The sequence below is a fragment of the Podarcis raffonei genome, chromosome 2 (assembly GCF_027172205.1).
Source record: "Podarcis raffonei isolate rPodRaf1 chromosome 2, rPodRaf1.pri, whole genome shotgun sequence".
In the NCBI taxonomy this organism is placed as follows: domain Eukaryota; kingdom Metazoa; phylum Chordata; class Lepidosauria; order Squamata; family Lacertidae; genus Podarcis; species Podarcis raffonei.
The window spans coordinates 51,561,072-51,578,118 of NC_070603.1; the positions used below are offsets into that span (position 1 = coordinate 51,561,072).

The 17,047-nt window shown below is 45.9% G+C and overlaps 1 protein-coding gene across 13 annotated transcripts in view; it reads right to left on the reverse strand.

The window, feature by feature from the left end:
• ABLIM3 (actin binding LIM protein family member 3) overlaps positions 1-16,039 on the reverse strand; it is a 141,890-nt gene extending 125,851 nt beyond the window's left edge. For 6 of the 13 annotated variants that reach the window (XR_008328901.1, XR_008328896.1, XR_008328899.1 and 3 more), the window contains exons 1-2: positions 15,879-16,038; positions 15,150-15,294 (exon numbers count right to left, since the gene is read on the reverse strand). Coding sequence is in view for 1 of the 13 variants with exons in the window: in XM_053376589.1 (XP_053232564.1) it covers positions 15,150-15,162 (13 nt within the window). In the remaining 12 variants the exon portion in view is untranslated. Of the gene's footprint in view, positions 1-15,149; positions 15,804-15,878 lie in introns of those variants that run through there. The other 7 variants (XR_008328894.1, XR_008328903.1, XR_008328902.1 and 4 more) reach the window with 4 other exon arrangements.
• Between the last annotated feature and the right edge of the window lie 1,008 nt (positions 16,040-17,047).

Sequence of the window (17,047 nt, forward strand, 5' to 3'; positions counted from 1 at the left end):
GAGTAGATCTATCTGTTCAGGACAAGTAGCCAAAACCCAGTAACACAGCACATCCTGTGTAGGCCCTGGCTTCAGTCTCTTGCCTCTCCAGCGGAAAGGTTTGCAAGTGGCAAAACTGGGAGATAAATCTACTTGAGACCCAGGCAAACTGCTTCCAGTCAGAGGACACAGCACTGAGCCAGTTGGCCTAATGGTCTGTTCCAGTGCAAAACAACTTCCTGTATACAAATAGTTATGACATTATATATTCACTTATTTTTTATATCTTCATAAACAATTTGTGACTGAACATACTTGTTATCCTGTAACATCTCATTTTCCTTTTGTACTGTGTTTACTAGATTGTAAGCCTGTAGGCACAGGGACTGTGTTGCTTTTAAATCTTTGTATACTGCCTAGAAAACTTCTGGCGGTTTGCAAACTAATAATAACAAATAACAATTCTATTATATGGCTTTGCACCAAATGCAGATTTCAAAGTTGTTAGTGGCCTCTGCGGCATTATCAGAGACCAGAAAAGGGAACGGCAGAGAACCAAAAGAACAGGTTGGAGAAATTTACACCTTTTCTGACCAGCAACATCTGCACTTCTGGAAGAAAACCAGAGATTTCAGAATACAATTATTTCGTTATTAGCCCCAATTATGGCTGATTTGGCTGTGGGGCACTCTGGCGTGGAAATAAGGTTATAAGCTTTACAGTGGCGAAGAACGGAAGGGGATACTGGTAACAGAATTACTGTGGCAATCTAACATTTGGCTGGGCAATTTAGTGGGGGGCAATAAATAAGCATAGAAGGGGCTGAAAGAGTTTAAAGCCATTAAATGAAATGGCTGAGCCATTTACCAAATAACAGCTCAAGGTGATGTGCATATAACTACTTGGTGAGATGGATGACCATTCACTTCCACAGTCCAGCACTGATGCCACCAATCACTCATTTGTACCTGCTGTGGGGTAAAATGTAGCCATTCCACTTGCTGGGATGAGACACATGACCCATGGCTCTGCACTTGGCTCTCATCATGGGTCTTCTTAAACAACTAAGTGATAAGGAAAATTTCACCACTCCCCTGTTTCCCTAGATTTTTAATCAACTGTAGTAAAAATTCTCCCCACCTACCTTATCTGTCAAGCTTATCTAATATTTATATACACACCATAATATATTAAATAGTGTTTAAATAGTCATCTGTGATCACTCAAACTCTAGACACTCCTGTCTAGAGTCTAGACAGTCTAGAGAGGAATTTTCACATGCTCCTCATCATTTCTAACTCTTTTGTTGTAGAAGGACATGCTTATTTCAAATACATTTCAAACCCTGATCAGTGCTTGAAATACAAGTCCAGTCTTCCCCCGCACTCTGCCACCCCACTCCGCCCTTCTTCTCTAAAGTCCGGGTGATATTGACAACAGCTGGGATGTCAGGAAATTCCAGCAGTGCCACTTGACATGTTCCAGCAAGTGCCTCTGATCAAGGGGAAGAAGCCATCACAAGGTATCGAATGAAACAATGAAACAGTGGATTGCATTCTACAGAATACCTCATGCTACCAGATATAAAATATAGGCTGGAAAATATTTATAGTCAAATATTAGGTATGATAAGGGAACCGGTTGCCAAATATCAAGTACTATCAGATGCAAAGCAACAGGTGTCAAATATCAAATACTATCAACTGTTGATGGTCAGATACCAAATACTGTTAAATATCAAATATCACATCAACTACAATATACTACCAGATGTCAAATACTGCTTTCTAATATCTGCTTTTGGCAGGTAACCAACAATGAACTTCGCAGAAGAGTATTCAGAGAAAGATTTAAGAGGGTAAATTTGTTTTATGTAGCATCCTTGTTGGTAGGAATGTAGACTTACACAGAATATGAACCTTTTCTTGGTCAGCCAACTCTTATTTCCAAAGGATACTACTATCTGCTACAGAATCCAAAACCTAATGTAGTTCTGCATCTGTTGCTAGAACTTGCCTTTGCATTAATCTTACATTTGCCTGATTCATGCAAACAGATGAGCTAATGATAAATCATTCCTAGATTTTTTCCACTTCAAACTTCATGTGAGGAATTATATATTTGGATGCTTTCCCAGGTGAGAAAATCAGGAGAACCTGTCTCTGTTATATCTAGTTTTCAATGTGCAAGAAGATGCTTGTCTTTCTCTGTGTGCATGGAGGAAAATCAAACCATGTGATCTGTAGAGTCCAGGAACAATTTTAGCTGAAATTTAGGGGAACTAGACCTACGTGTGTCTAGATTAACTGGGCATTTTGCTTGGGAGAGGCTAAAAAGATAGCAGGAAGAAAGCCCAGAGTATCTGCAGGATTTAATATAATTTCAGCAAATCTCTGGAGTTCCACTGTAATTGCCAGAGGTGTGCTTTAGGTGCAAAAAGCACTGAGTAGGGCTGTAACATAGTGGCAGAATTTCTTCCAACAATTTTTGTAAGTTGGTGCCTATCTCATCAATTCTTGTTCTCACCAGCTGCCCTGCCAACATTGCTTCATCTCTCCAGGATGCATTTGTGGAAGAAGTCTTGGTCTACTTACTAATTAGACGTCCAAAGCACATTTATTAAGCCTCTGCTTTGATGTGACATCAGGCTACAGCAGCCAACGAATGGGAGTGTGTGCTCTGCCCATTGGATTTTAGAAAGCAATGGGAGACATTGGGCTGTGCCCCATAATGCATTTATTCCACCCTGCCACTATCGCAAATATGATTATTCAGCCAAATTAAGTGCACTGCTATCATTAGGAAAGTTGCCCACAATTTTATCTGGGCACGCCAAGCACTTAAAATAATTCAATTTCTCCAGTTGACGTTCTGGATTGATATCCATCAAACGTAGGAGTGGAATTAGAGAGCTTTGCCCTCTTCCTGTCCTCAGAGAGCCACTGCCCATGGTGCAAGAGGGCCAAGGAGGAAATACTTGAGATGACAAGTAGGTTAACCCTAGGGTGGAAAAATGTATCTTGCTGGCAGGATTAATTTATTTTTAATGGACGGGCGACTGTAATGCAGGCCTGCAGAACTTGTGACCAAACTGAAGCTCAGCAGCCATATATGGCAGTCATATAGGGGGCTCGCCTGTATAGGGGGCATGAGGGGGTGTTGCTGCCTGCCTGGGCCTGTGAAAAACAGGTTGCCAAGCAACTGAAAGATCCGAGAAAGGCTCAATGAGTCACAAGTTGTGTAGGTTTGCTGTAATGAATGTGTGAATCATTACAGCTTGAAGCTGGAGTTTCCCTTCTGTGAATTCTACTCACAAAAGGTATTCTGATCCAATGGAGGCTCCCGCTGTGGGGCAACATCTCCTATGCTGTGCAAAGAGCCCCACTAACTTTTTTGGATGAGAGTGGAGGCTGCAGACGAGAAAAGGGGAATCTGTGAAAATAACCTCCCAGCAGCAAGAGTATCCCTTGAGCAGTGTTCCACTCATGGGAAGTAAGGTTCCAAGCCACTTATATATTTCTTACTGGTTCTAGTTCAGAAGGAACATCTTACACATGTTGGATGGATCACAGAACCATTTCCCATGGATAAATAAAAGTGAAAACACCATGTTAGGATGTCACACATCCAATACACTGAAAGACAATCCCATTCATTGGGCAAAGGATTCCTAAATAGATTTGGTTAATGGAAAAAGATTCTAAGCATATTGCATGACAAGTTGAACATGTTGTTGAGACTAGATGATTCACAGATAAACCACGATTCTTATTTGTGCTTTGAGCTCTTCCATCCAAGGAGAGATCAGATGACTGCAGTAAGGCAATAGGCTCTTCAGGGAGCCATTGTTTCTCACCACATGAACAAGCCGACACAAGCATCACATTTGTGTGTTCCCACCTCTGGTGCAGCCACATGGCAATCAAAAGCTTTTGCCTTTGCTTATAACCAAACCCATGCTACATGCAGACTCTTGGAACTGTAGTTTCTTTAAGCTGTGGGTTTGGAACAAGTCAGGAACCGAAACCACACTTTGATCCTGATTCATTCTAACAAGCCATGCTTAAACAAACCACAGTTTTGTGAGCGCAGACAGGGAACAATGGCTTTTTTAGAAGGAGAGGTGAACATTTCCAATCTACTCCATGCAGCCACTCACAAGGAAGGAGAGAGGGAAGTACATGTGACCAAGATTCACACAGGTTCATTCATATAGTGGGAAATCATGGTTTCCTATTGCATTTGCCCTACCCTAAAGTGGCAAAACCACAATCACAAGAAGCAGCACAATGTTTTATTAGTCTTCTCTATTCCCTTAAAAACAACCACCCTTATTTGTCATATTTCTGTGATAATATTAGAAGCTATACACCTCTCTAATTTCTAGACTGTTGTTCACCACATCACTGTGATCCCACGGCAGTTTCCAACAATGCACAAAATAATACATAAAACTTAAGTTATTAAAAGCAACCGAGTTAATAGAAAACCAACTATAGAGCAACTGCAGGAGAACAATAAAGCCAAAGAGTGGTTACTAATTTTACTCAAAATGCCTGGGAGAATAGAATTGTTTTTACTTGCCAGCTGAAATCCATCAGAGTCTCCACTGTCTGATAAACAAGGGGGGAAACCAATAGCAGACATTTGATTCACAGGGTTTTAACCCTGGCTTAAGTATATGTCCAGAATGAAGAGGACTGCCCTTAGTGACTGCCATCTCCACACACAATGTCTGTTATTTCGTCAAGCCCATGTAGAAGAGCTGGTTCCATTTCCTCCCCATTCACTCATGTGAGTCCCTGAAGTAGCAGCAAACACCTCGGCAAATTCTGCCATGATGGCTGATCACTCATCATAGGAAACTGCACCCAGGCCTTTCACCAAGAGAAGGGAAAGAGCACACGGGGGCAGAAGATTGCCAGTGCCATGTGGTTCTTGTTTAATTACAGGGGGACTTAATAGAGTTTGCTAGTAAACACTTTGTAACCACATGTCCCTGGAGATTACTGTGCAATAATACTTAGTGGACGTAACTAGGATCCCTGATTTAGATGACAGAAATAGTCATTCAGTGCTCTTGTTCCCATAAGGTACTTAACATCCACCCTCTTCTGCCATGGCATGGTGATTACTAGACAACTGCTACCCAGAACTAACAGCACCAATCACACTCTGTCAAGAGGCTGAATGCTGAAGTATTGAAGATATGGTGCTGCTTGAAGCTTCCCAAACAAGAATGCACGACAGAGCTAATGCCCTCCTTGAGAATATCAGGAGATAACCCACCCCCTATCCTTGTGACATCTACATGACTAACCTGTGGAATCAGCAAGGCCTATGCAGCCTCTACAGGGAGCTTTTTGGCACTTGCTCCTTCCAGGGGTGCTTTTCCCACCATTTTCCCAGTTAAAACCACCTCCCATTCCCACTCCCCAGTCATCACATGATGGACCACTGCAATTGACCTGTGCATGGCCCCAGATGCTCCGTGACTACCAAGAATGTCAAGCAAAGCTGTGAAAACACACACAGTGGTGATCCAGATGGGAAAGAGTTCTAAATATCACAACTGGAGCAGAGATAATTTGACACCTAGGGAGGAATTCAACATCACACTATTACAATTGTTCTATCAGCGTAAGCCCTTCCGCTTGCCAGATAGAACATTCTTCTCTCCCTCTGCTGATCTGTTCTGGGAATTCTCTTGGCCACTTAGAGCCTTACCAGGGTTGCACTAAGGGTTTCTCTAGAGCAACTGCTTAGCTGAATCTGGCCCAGACAGATTGTTTTCAGTGGCATCCTTCTGATGAAACTAACCATGCACCAGTCCTCATAGGTAATTCTTTCCTGCTTCTATGGAGCTTGAGTCTTGTCCCAAGATAGGAGAGGGGGGTTGGAAGTGAAGTCAAAGGTGCTTTGCGCTTAGGTGTTGGACCGTCGATCATTCTTCCTTGCAGCTGAGGCAATTGAAAAGCATAGAAGTTGAACTAAAAGTAACCATAGTAGTAGCAGTGGCAGTAGAGGAGCAACAGCATGACAGAAGTTTGAAGCGATTTGCTGAAGGTGATGCATCTTTAGAATACAATCTTAATTCCACTTGGGATCAAACCCCACTGAATTTAGTAGAGTTAACTTCTGAGCAGACATGGGTCCCATCCACACCATACATGCATACTCTTAACAGTCATGGGTTTCCCCAAAGAATCATGGAAACTATAGTTTGTTAAGGGTGCTGGGCTCACAGACCTACAGTTCCCAGCAGCTTTAATAAACTGCAGCTCTCGGGCTTCTTCATGATGGCTGAAGTGGTATCAGCGTGCTTCAAACATATGGAAGTGACCTTGGTTAGGGCTGTGCTGTTAGTTGCCCTGCAGGAAGAACCAAACAGATACTCATCAGGGTTAGCTCAGTTTAATCTCCTTTGGGTGGATTTTCACTCGTGCGTCGTCTTCTTTTTTCCCAGCAGAGAGTAAATCAAACAAGGGTGCTTTGTTGTGAGCCTGCCACTCCTAGGAGAGGAGCCTGCTGAACACAAGTGTGCAACGGCCGTGGCAAGCCACGGTACTGTGCAAGGTTTGGAGGATGTTCAAGAAGTGACTCATTGACCACTTACATAGGTGCAGTTCATTTCAGGTCAATAGCCCTGCATCAATGAACCACCCTTTGCAATGCTCCACAGCATTTGGAAAACAGGGCACAGAACTGACGCAGTGTGGGAGGCAGGAATGGATGCTTGTGAAGATACGTGAAGACCTTTGGATCTATATGCTGTAGTGCTTGTGTGGGACTAGGAATCAGTCAATAGTTTCTTTCCTGGTGATACTGTTTTAAACCGCAATAGCAGAATAATAATCGGAGGCCAGTGGTGTCAAGAAGCATTCAGATGAAAACTACCAATCCTATTCTTATTGATAGGAAGTAAACCTCAATGAATTCAGCTCTCATTATTTCTAAGCAAGCATAGTTAAGATCAAGCTGGAAGGCTACATTGGCTCAGTTGTAGCTGGTGCCCATCGGGACTGGTGGGGAAGAAAGCGGGGAGCCCAGCAGCAGGTGGAGACAAAGCCAAAGACGGCTTTGGCTCCTCTTCTCCTCCCTGCTGAATTCTACAAGGGTAGCATGAAGACTAAAGAGGAAAAGGCTGGCAGCCAGGGCTATCCCAAGCTAACTGGGAGAAGAAACACTTTCATTTGTTTGTCCTGAATTACCTGCTAGTATCCTGAACCCCAGGCCTACCTGGCAGCAAGGCAGTATGTCAAGTCCCCAGTCCAGGGTCAATCCATGTGTCTAAAAGTCCAAACGGAAGCATCATCCCAGAGACATCCAGGAACATCCAAACCAAGGTCCATCAACTTGGGCAGTTGAGCAGACACAGCCCCTCAGCTCTGCTTCCCTTTTGTACTTTGCATGCTGATTGCAGCACCTGGGCTTGATGAGGCAGGTGACCCTCACCTGCTCCAAGCCTACTCTAGCTGAGGCAGGCTTCCTCAAACTTGGCCCTCCGGATGTTTTTTTGGCCTACAACTCCCATGATCCCTAGCTAGCAGGACAAGTGGTCAGGGATGATGGGAATTGTAGTCTCAGAACATTTGGAGGGCTGAATTTGAGGAAGCCTGAATTGAGGAATCACACACCACCTCCCACAGCTAACAAGTCCCACCTGGCCAGCTAGGGAGCTGGGCTGTAGGCCCTTGCCTGCCTCAGCCTCCAGGAGCACCCCTTCCACTACTCCCTACGCTTCAGAACCCACCGTGTTCATGAGGACAGGGGTCCCTCTGGCTCTAGGGATGGGTCCTGCTGCTCTGGGTCTTGTGCACTGACCACCATCCCCTCATCATCCTCCATCATCTCATGAGTATTTCCTACACCAACCTCTCCTTCCCCACCCACAGCTTGCCCCAGTGTGTCTCACTCCGGTCTACAGCCCTCACCATGATCCTCTCTGTCCTCCTTGTTGTCCTGCCAGTTCATGACAGCCAGTCACTTTCACTGGAAAATTCTGATTCATGCATGACTCAAAACATGTTACCTCTTTTTCAGATTGCAGTCTCAGGTTCTCTCTCTGTTTGTTTGTTTGTCTGGATCTCTCTCCCTCTTTCAAGCAAAACTAAATATGTACACTTATGCCTGTGTGCTAACACATTCATTCATAAACGCATTTAACGCAGATGTTAAAATAAGAAACGGGAGTCTTGTAATGTCTCTATGTGGTTGTGAAGGAGTCCAACTCAAAGATACTAAGAATTATCCCCCTACTTACTACAAAAATTAGTGCCTGGTACTTGTTAGCTGAGGAAAATGAGTGCAATGTGCACAAATGGTAACTTTAAATAAATAGAAGGCAATCTGATAGTAAATGAAAAGAGCTAGAATAATGAATGAGATTAGAACAAAACAAAAAACACAGAATATGGGCTTTGATGTATAGAATGATGGGCATACAAGCTAACTGCTCATGTGGTATTGCAGGTATGTGTGGCTGGGTCCCCTGTTCCCCGTGACATATAACACGTGTCCTAATAATGGGACCAGAAATTGATAGCTGGCAGAATTGGGGTGGGGGTGTGTATGGAGTTCCTCTCTGTGGTTTTTCCTGGCAGTGGCTTGTACCAAGGGACCCAGCTTCAATAGAAATGCTCAGAGGCATCGATGTACCTATTTATAACCTTATGAATCCTTTTGTAGCTAATTAGTGGTGCTAACTTTCAGGAGATATATTAATAGCTTTACACATGTAAATACCAATGTAACAGCTCCTGGTCCAACCCTCTCAAATGCCATATTAAATCCAGTATCAATGAAAGAACAAAGAGCCTTTCTTCTCACTGTGCAGTTCTCCCCAGCAAGCTCCTGTATCACTTCATGTCACGACCCCCTACGAAACGGAGAGAATGCAGAACTTTCTGTTCTTTTGTAGCATTGCTCCAATATACTTTACATGGCCTGATCATGGGAGTCCATATAAATAGCAACAGGTGTGCCCATCATAAGATGCCCCTCACCAACAAAAGGAATCAGGGTCTATCTTGGCTTGAAATGCCAGACTTGTGGTTTTGAACGATCAGCAAACCGTGATGTGTAGGCTACCTGCGCTTTTCAGATAAAATACACGAAGAGCACAACAAATCCTGGCACCTTGACAGAAAACAAACCACAACATTGAGGCCTGCTGATGGTTTGCAGCAACCTGCAGAAAACTGCACAGAGGACTTTGAGCCACTCAGGGAGCCACTGAGCCCAAGTGGCCCACGATGCTGAGCTGCTATCATGCTGGTGCAATTTCAGTTGACATCTGCACGGTGGCCATTTCACGGGCAGGGGCTTTTGATGATACCCAAGCAAAATAAGATGTGTTTAGGGCAAAGCAGCTGCTCTCCTGTCCCTTCCTTGTTCCAGACAGAACCCTGATATTATTGTAACACATGGCTTAGAAATAAGAGGCTTAAAAGGAATCTATGAGGCAGATACTCAGCTGCTATAAACTGGCAAAATTCCTCCAAAGCCAGTGGGACAGGGTGCCGCTTGACATCAGCAGAGATTTTCTTGCTGAGCAGTTGGAAAATGTGAGAAAAAATGATTTAGGTTTCATCAGGACAACGGCAGTTTGCAAAAGTGCTCTTTGATCCCAATCTCATTTATCGTCACAACAAGCCTGCAAGGTGGGACATAAATATATTACCTTTATAGGTGGAAAAACCAAAGCTGAAACATTGTAGCTTGCTCAAAGCAACCCATGTTGATCCAAACCCAGATCTCTCAAAACCAAGACCAAGACCAAGCCAACATCCACTGAACCATGCTGGTCCCTTCAAAAGCAGACACTTTTGCCTCCTTGTCTGGGAGATCTTTGCTCTGTCATATACAAGGCATAGTTTCAATTCCTGCGCTTGCGTTATGGGAGTGCTTGACATAGCTGTGAGTTGACTCAAGGGTAATTATCTTCTCATCTAGCACACATACTGGATGGTATTTCGGGTTAGGGAACTTATAGAAAGGATTCAGTGGCGCATTTCTAGCAAGAGAACAGTTGTTAACAGAAGGAATCAGGCCTACAGGAGAATATATTATGTATGCTAGTGTCATTAAAGATTAGAGATGCATTCTGGAAGGAGCCATGCAACAGGTTTCATGCACTGGTTTTGGATCTGAAGAGGAGCTGACGCCTCCATCACCACCACTTCCTTTCCCTAACTGGCTCAAAACACGGTTTTTTAATGGGCACTGCCCCACACGAAATAATGCCACGTTTCCTCGGAGGCTAACATCCCCGCCCCAATTCAGACAAAGCTCTTTTTGTTTTGGCTAATAATAATAATAATAATAATTTATTATTTATACCCCGCCCATCTGGCTGGGCCTCCCCAGCCACTCTGGGCGGCTTCCATAAAAACCAAAAATACAGTAAAATATCACACATTAAAAACTTCCCTGAACAGGGCTGCCTTAAGATGTCTTCTGAATGTCGGGTAGTTGTTTATCGCTTTGACATCTGCTGGAAGGGCGTTCCACAGGGCGGGCGCCACTACCGAGAAGGCCCTCTGCCTGGTTCCCTGCAGCTTTGCTTCTCGCAATGAGGGAACCGCCAGAAGGCCCTCAGCGCTGGACCTCAGCGTCTGGGCAGAATGATGGGGGTGGAGACGCTCCTTCAGGTATACTGGACCGAGGCCGTTTAGGGCTTTAAAGGTCAGCACCAACACTTTGAATTGTGCTCGGAAACGTACTGGGAGCCAATGTAGGCTAAGTTTGCAACAGACCTTTTCTGCCTATATGACACAGTCCATCTGCAGTGGAGTCTGAATTGCAAGAGGAAGAGAAGGTCGCTTGCCATTGTGCTGAGGTTTCCTACGATGGCTGTCGCCAAGTACCTGCCCATGGATTGTCTTAGCCAGAATGAAAGGAAACACAGGAGAATTTGTAAGCTGTAGAATTAAACCAGAGTGGGATGGAAGCCGCTAAGAGCATTAGCCTAGTATTCTACTTCAGGACACAGGGGACTGGGCTTGGCATGTACTGCCATCCGAAGCAAGTTTACTCAGAAGTCCATCTCTCAGACTCAATGGCACTTAATGTCTAGAAAGTGTGCTTAGGACTATAGCCAAATACCTGCATGGCTGGTTATATATCAGTCCCCAAGGGGTAGTGTACCACTTAAGCTTCCCACACTTATAGTATCACAGAGTCGCTTAGAGACCCACATCCACCAAACTGCTGTACGGCTAAGATCCGTGATGGGGTTCTGATCCCATGTTGGCGGTAGTAGGATGGCGAGGTGGTGGTGAGTGGCACTCAAAGGACCTCAATTCTGCTGCTTACTGGCAGATAAAAGAGGGAGTGGCAAGGCAGCATAGAGGTGGGAGTGCTGTCCAAATTCACCAGTGGCAGCACTGGATGGGTGTTGCCAGCGTGTTTGCACCACACCAACCTCATTGACACTTCATCCCTTCCCATCTTTCTCATGGGAAGCAGCACCAATGGGACTGACCAAACGTCAGCTGAGCACTGCTGCCCCCACCATGCCATCTGCTATTGATACCAACCTGGTAATTTTCGAAAAATCTACGTTAATGCCCAAGAGTTCATCACAGTCTAGCACAGCCTTTCCCAACCTGGTGCCCTCCAGCTGTTTTGGACTACAACTCATATCAGCCCCAGCAAGCACCAATGGGAGTTGTAGTCCAAAACAGCTGGACAGTATCAAGGTGGAGAATACTGGCCTAGCAGCACACTTTTAGGGTGATCAAAACATAGGATGGGGCTGCGAAGGTAGGAGCTGGCATGATGCTCAGTGGATGGGATTAGTAAGGACTGGGAAGGGGGGGCATTCCTTCTTCACTCCACTTGCATCCCTTTCATTTTTCCCACATAAGTGGATGGTTGCCTTTCTGATTCTTTCTTCTTCGGCATTATTAATATTATTATTTGTACCTGCTCAGTTTTATTTGTGATCCACTGTTGCATTGTGTTTGTTCATCTGGTTTTTAGGAAAACTGACTGAATAACGTGTTCTTATTGCATTTGTGTGAACTATACAGAGATTTTATTTAATGACTATATTAAGCAGTATAAACATTTTATAAACAAATAAATCCCAATGGGGGGGGGAGAGAGAAAGAGAAGCACAGCGCTTGTCAATTCTCCTTCAGTGAGAGCAATGTGCACACCCCCTCCACCAGGTGGGCAGGTTTCGCTGGCGAGGGTTACATCTTGCTACAGGTTCTTGTGATACAAGCTATTTCCTCCATGTCTATCCAAAACCATCATAACAAGGGTCTTCCAGTTTGGAGCGTGATGATAAACAATCACGTATTATGAAAAGAGGTATGGGAGCCACAGCAGAAAGGTGGACATACCCTGTGTGTTTGTGCATTGTTAGAAACTGAGATATGAAAGCTAGGACCTAAATGGCACCTTAAGCCTAGGTTATGGGTGCAACAATGGAATGTCTATAACAGAATGTTTATAAGAATACAGAGCTGAAAATGAATGAACTGCAGCTAAAATCTTATATTCATTTTTCACCTGGTCTAGTCCTCATCTGAAGAGTACAAAAAACAAAGCCATGCTTCCCCTGCCTGCCCCCCCCCCCCATATTCTTAAGAGAGTATCTTCTCCAGTCTTCAGAGGGTGGCTGGAAGTGGGGAGGCAGAAAAAGGTCCTCTTTCCCTTCCACTCTGCAGTTTTAATCTGAAATCTTAGGTGCAGTACTGCGCCCAGAGCTCAGAAACTGCTTGCGCTAATGAAATTCCTTGTTGCAAAATGCGCCTAGAACCAGGGGAGTTTCGGACGCTGTGTTTCTGTGCCCTGGCCAATCCAAGAGTTCAAAATTTTTGGTTATGGATTCATCTAAATGGGAAGTTTATTGCTTCATAAAGAAAACAAGTCATTGTACCATGGGGGGGGGGGAAGAGCACAAAGCACTTTGCAAAGTGAGGTGATGGTACCATTCAGTATCTCAGTGCCACACTACAGAGAGGAGGACAAAGGCACATAAATGTGGCGTGGCAGATTGACTCAGCCAATCTGAGCCAAGTCCACATTGGCTCAGCCATTATAGAATTAGGAATGGACTCCAGAGACCTTAAGTTGAACACAGGCACCCTACCCCAGCCAAAAGTGAAAGGGCACACTGCTCTGTTTCCTTTTCCTAACTCTTGTGCGGCTGCTGGTGGCAAATGTGTAATTTTCCCTTTAAGTAGCTGCTTTTGAACACAGCACACAAAATGGACAGGGGCAGCACTTAGTGGCACAAGGATGGAGGGATGAAACGCTGGGCCCTGCAAACAGTAATTATCAGCATCCAAACTGATTATTAAGCTCTGGAGAAAGAAACTGCTACTGTGCAGCAGTTGTTGTGTATCTGTATCCTTTTTCCTTGAGAGGAACCCCCTCACACTGTCCTCCTTTGAATCCATCTTCTCTGGAGAAAAGAGAACTCTGCTCCCCTCAAGGATATTTCTTTACCAGTTCTCTGAAGGTGACGGCGGAGGGAGGTGAGCACCCCATGCCTTTTGTTATTGTGCATCCACGAGGGTCTGATGCCTACTGTCTGCCTCTGCTAACCCAGCTTCCTCTTGCCCCAAAATCCACCGACCCAGCCCAAGTCCCAGGTGTGGCTTCCTCAGAGGGCACCCAGAAAGTTTTACTTGTCTATGACACATACACAGCCTGCAAAACCTAGAACTGCCTGTTCTCAGGGCTGAACTGCGCTCTCAAGGAATGCTTCCTGTGCAATCCGTCTTGAAGAGACATCAGCACCACCTGCTTGCATTGAGAAACCCAGGATCAACAACAGACTCGCCAGTGAGCTGGCCAAAAGGGAGAGGAACCTTAAGGGGGGGCATGGAACTCCTAGACACACAGGCAGATGCCTTGTGCCAAGTCAAACCATTGCTCCTCCTAGCTCAGTATTGTCTGCACTGACTGCCAGGGTCTCTCCAGGTCTTCTTCTCAGCCTTGCTGGGAGATGCCAGGGTTGAACCTGGGACCCTGTGTATGCAGAGCAGATGCTCTCCCACTGAGCTAGGACCCTTCTCCAGATCCACTGGCTGCTGCCCTGTTTGATGAGAACCTCATTCGCTATGTGCGCAAAGATGCTATTTGTCATTCAAAGTCAAATTCCAAGGAGACTACCACAAGCTGAACTGCCCGCTATCACATAAGCTGCCTTATGCTTCCCCCAGCTCAGCATTATCTTCGTTGACAGGCAGTGGCGTCCCAAGCCAGAGGTCCTCATCTCCCCCAGCCTTGCTCCTCCAGATCCTGAGATGTTGTCTTGGGACCTCCTGCGTGCAAAGTGCGTGTCTCTACCAATGAGCGCCCGGCTCTCCCCGAAGCGGCATGATGCGTAAGCTATAAAGGTAGCTTGGGCTAGCTTCCCTTTAATGGAAGGGGCAAAACCCTCGCCAACAAAGTAGATGTGTGTGTTGTTGGGGGGTGGGAGGACAACAGCAGCAGCACACAGAGTAATAAGGGAATGACAAAATGAGAGAGCGAGACAGCAGCTTGAAATTGCCGATCGCTCTGCTGTGCCTTAAAATGGGCACCTGTCTGTACCCACTCTATACCTATCTGCCTGTTTCCACTTATTTAAGAAATCCAGATGCGGTGCCTTGGTTGATGATACCTCTCTTTATTTTATTTAAATGCATGCTAGTGTCCAGTATAGAATAGTATGAGGAGAGGTCAAGGCTTGGTACCCCCATCAATATGCAAACACACACACAGAGAGAGAGAGAGAGAGACAACACGCACATTCCCCAATGCCTCTCTCTTTGAACTCTGCCCTGGGACACCCGCTGATGGGATCCTGCTGACACCGCGTCTACACACAGGGTGGCACAGGCTGAAGGCAAGAGTGAGTAGACTACACACTGGAGTAGAACGAGGGGCTGCAGAGGGCTTTCCAACCACAGAGCACACAGAGACAATACCGTTGAAGCACAGCTGTCAGAAAATACAGATGTGGAAGGGGCCAACGGACTCAGGTAGTCCCCATTTAAAAAGAAAGAAAGGGGGCGGGGGGGGGAGATAAGAGAGAACCAAAGAAGGAAAAGAGACCTTAAGCCGATCAGCTGCCACGTTCCTCTTGCTGCCTGTGACATTCTGGTCCCAATGCAAAAAGAAGCCGCGGTTCCACCCCCTGCGAAGCAAAGGAGTCTGGTACTTACTGCTGGTGCTCATGATGATCCGGCCCCGTTCTTCTCATTCAACAAAGGGAGGGAAAACTGTCCTTTAAATTCTCTCCGGTGCCTTCCGCTGCCCCCTCCTCCTTTTCGTGGCAGCGAGTCTTTTTTATAGAAAGGGGGGGAAATCCTAAAGGAGAAAAAAAAAAAACCTTCCCTAGAGAAATATACGTATTATTTCCGTTTGATTCCCGTCCATCCGCAGGTGTCTCCTTGATCGCCCGGGCTATTCTCTCTCTCTCTCTCTCTGGGCTTCTGTCTTTGCGCTTAATCTTGGACGGGCAGATAATAAGGTCAGGGGTGGGGTTAAAAAAAGGGAGCGAGAGAGAGGATAAAAGCAGCAGCCTAAGAATCAGCCCGGAGCAGGTGCCTTCCCGCCCTCGCTCTGCCCCCCAGCCGGTCTTCTCCCCACCGATCCACCCGGCGCAGCCCCTTCGTGTGGACGCGGCGTCTCCCGCGCCAGGCTCGCCTTCTGGCGCTGGGGTTGTCAGGCAGCGCGCAGCCCGATGCCAGCTCCAGCTCTTCCTACGGCTCCAGGGGGGGTGTGGATCCGGGAAGGACGGGGAGCGGAGGGCGGGGGGGGCGCGTCTAGATGCACGCAGCTTGCTTATCAAACGAGCGAGCGGAGCCTCTTCCTCAGCCTCCCCCCCCCCCGTTTCAGTAGCGCTGAATGAGCCCCGAATCTCCCCGCGAAGAGCCCCGCCCAGCGCTCACCTCGTTCCAGCCAAGTTTGTCAATAGGAGCCTCTTTCAGGTGCAGCGGGAGGAGTTTTCGCGAAGACAGCGCCGGCTGCAAATTGGGATGAAAGGCGAAAACGGGAGTGGGGGGAGAGAAAGAGGGAAGCGGCGGCGGCGGCGGGGGGCTGGAATAGCACCATTGGGCTGGGTTTGTTTCGCTGCCGGGAGAAAACGGGATGCTGCCTTCTGCCACCTGCTGGTGGAAATGGGACTGCGCGGGTGGCAGGCGATGCATCCAGTTTGCAAGCGGCAGGAAGAAGAGGGTGTGTGTGTGTGTGTGTGTGTGTGTGTGTGTGTGTGTGTGTGTGTGATTGTTAATGTCCTGTGAAAAATAGTCATTGCGGTTTCTGCGGATAGTTTTGAACATGGGAGTGTCTGTTTATTTATTGGTATGTATTTGCTGGAGGGGGAATGAATAATCAACTTAACAAATTTAAAAGGCACCTCTAAGTTGTGTACACAAAACATTGTGTAACAATTATAATATGCAAATAAAAATCAGCAAATGTTGAAAACAAGCATGCATAACTGAAGTATGTGTTAGGATAGGCTTGTTGAAATAGTGTTTGTCTTGGGTGTCAAAGAGCATAAGAAGAGAGTAGAGGTAGAACGTAGCCAAACTGTCTAGTAGCCATTGATACACTGATCCTCCATGCATTTGTTCTAATTTTCTTTAAAGTCATCCTAGCTGGTGTCCATCTCTGCCTCCTGTGGCAGTGAGTTCCATAAGTTAACCACACACTGTGTGAAGAAGCACTTTCTTTTATCTGTCCTGAGTCTTCCAACATGCAGCTTCATTGGATGGCCTCGGGTTCTAGTGTGATGAGAGAGAGGGAGAAAAAATATTTCCTTATCTGCTTTCTCCAAGCCAAGAATAATTTTATGTATTTCTGTCATGCCTGCTTCTGCTTGCTATTTTTCTAAACTAAAAGGCACCAGATGCTGTAACACTTCCTCATAGGGGAGTCAATAAAACAGTATTCTGATGGTACCCACCTAATATTAATAGGCCCCTTGCTCCCAATCTGTAAAATGGGAACAACCATAGCCAGGGAACAATTCATAGCAAGGTTCAAAGGCTTGCTCTTGGATGTACTCAAGATTAAATTGTGATAATAGTGTATTTCAAGAGCAGTTGTTCTACTT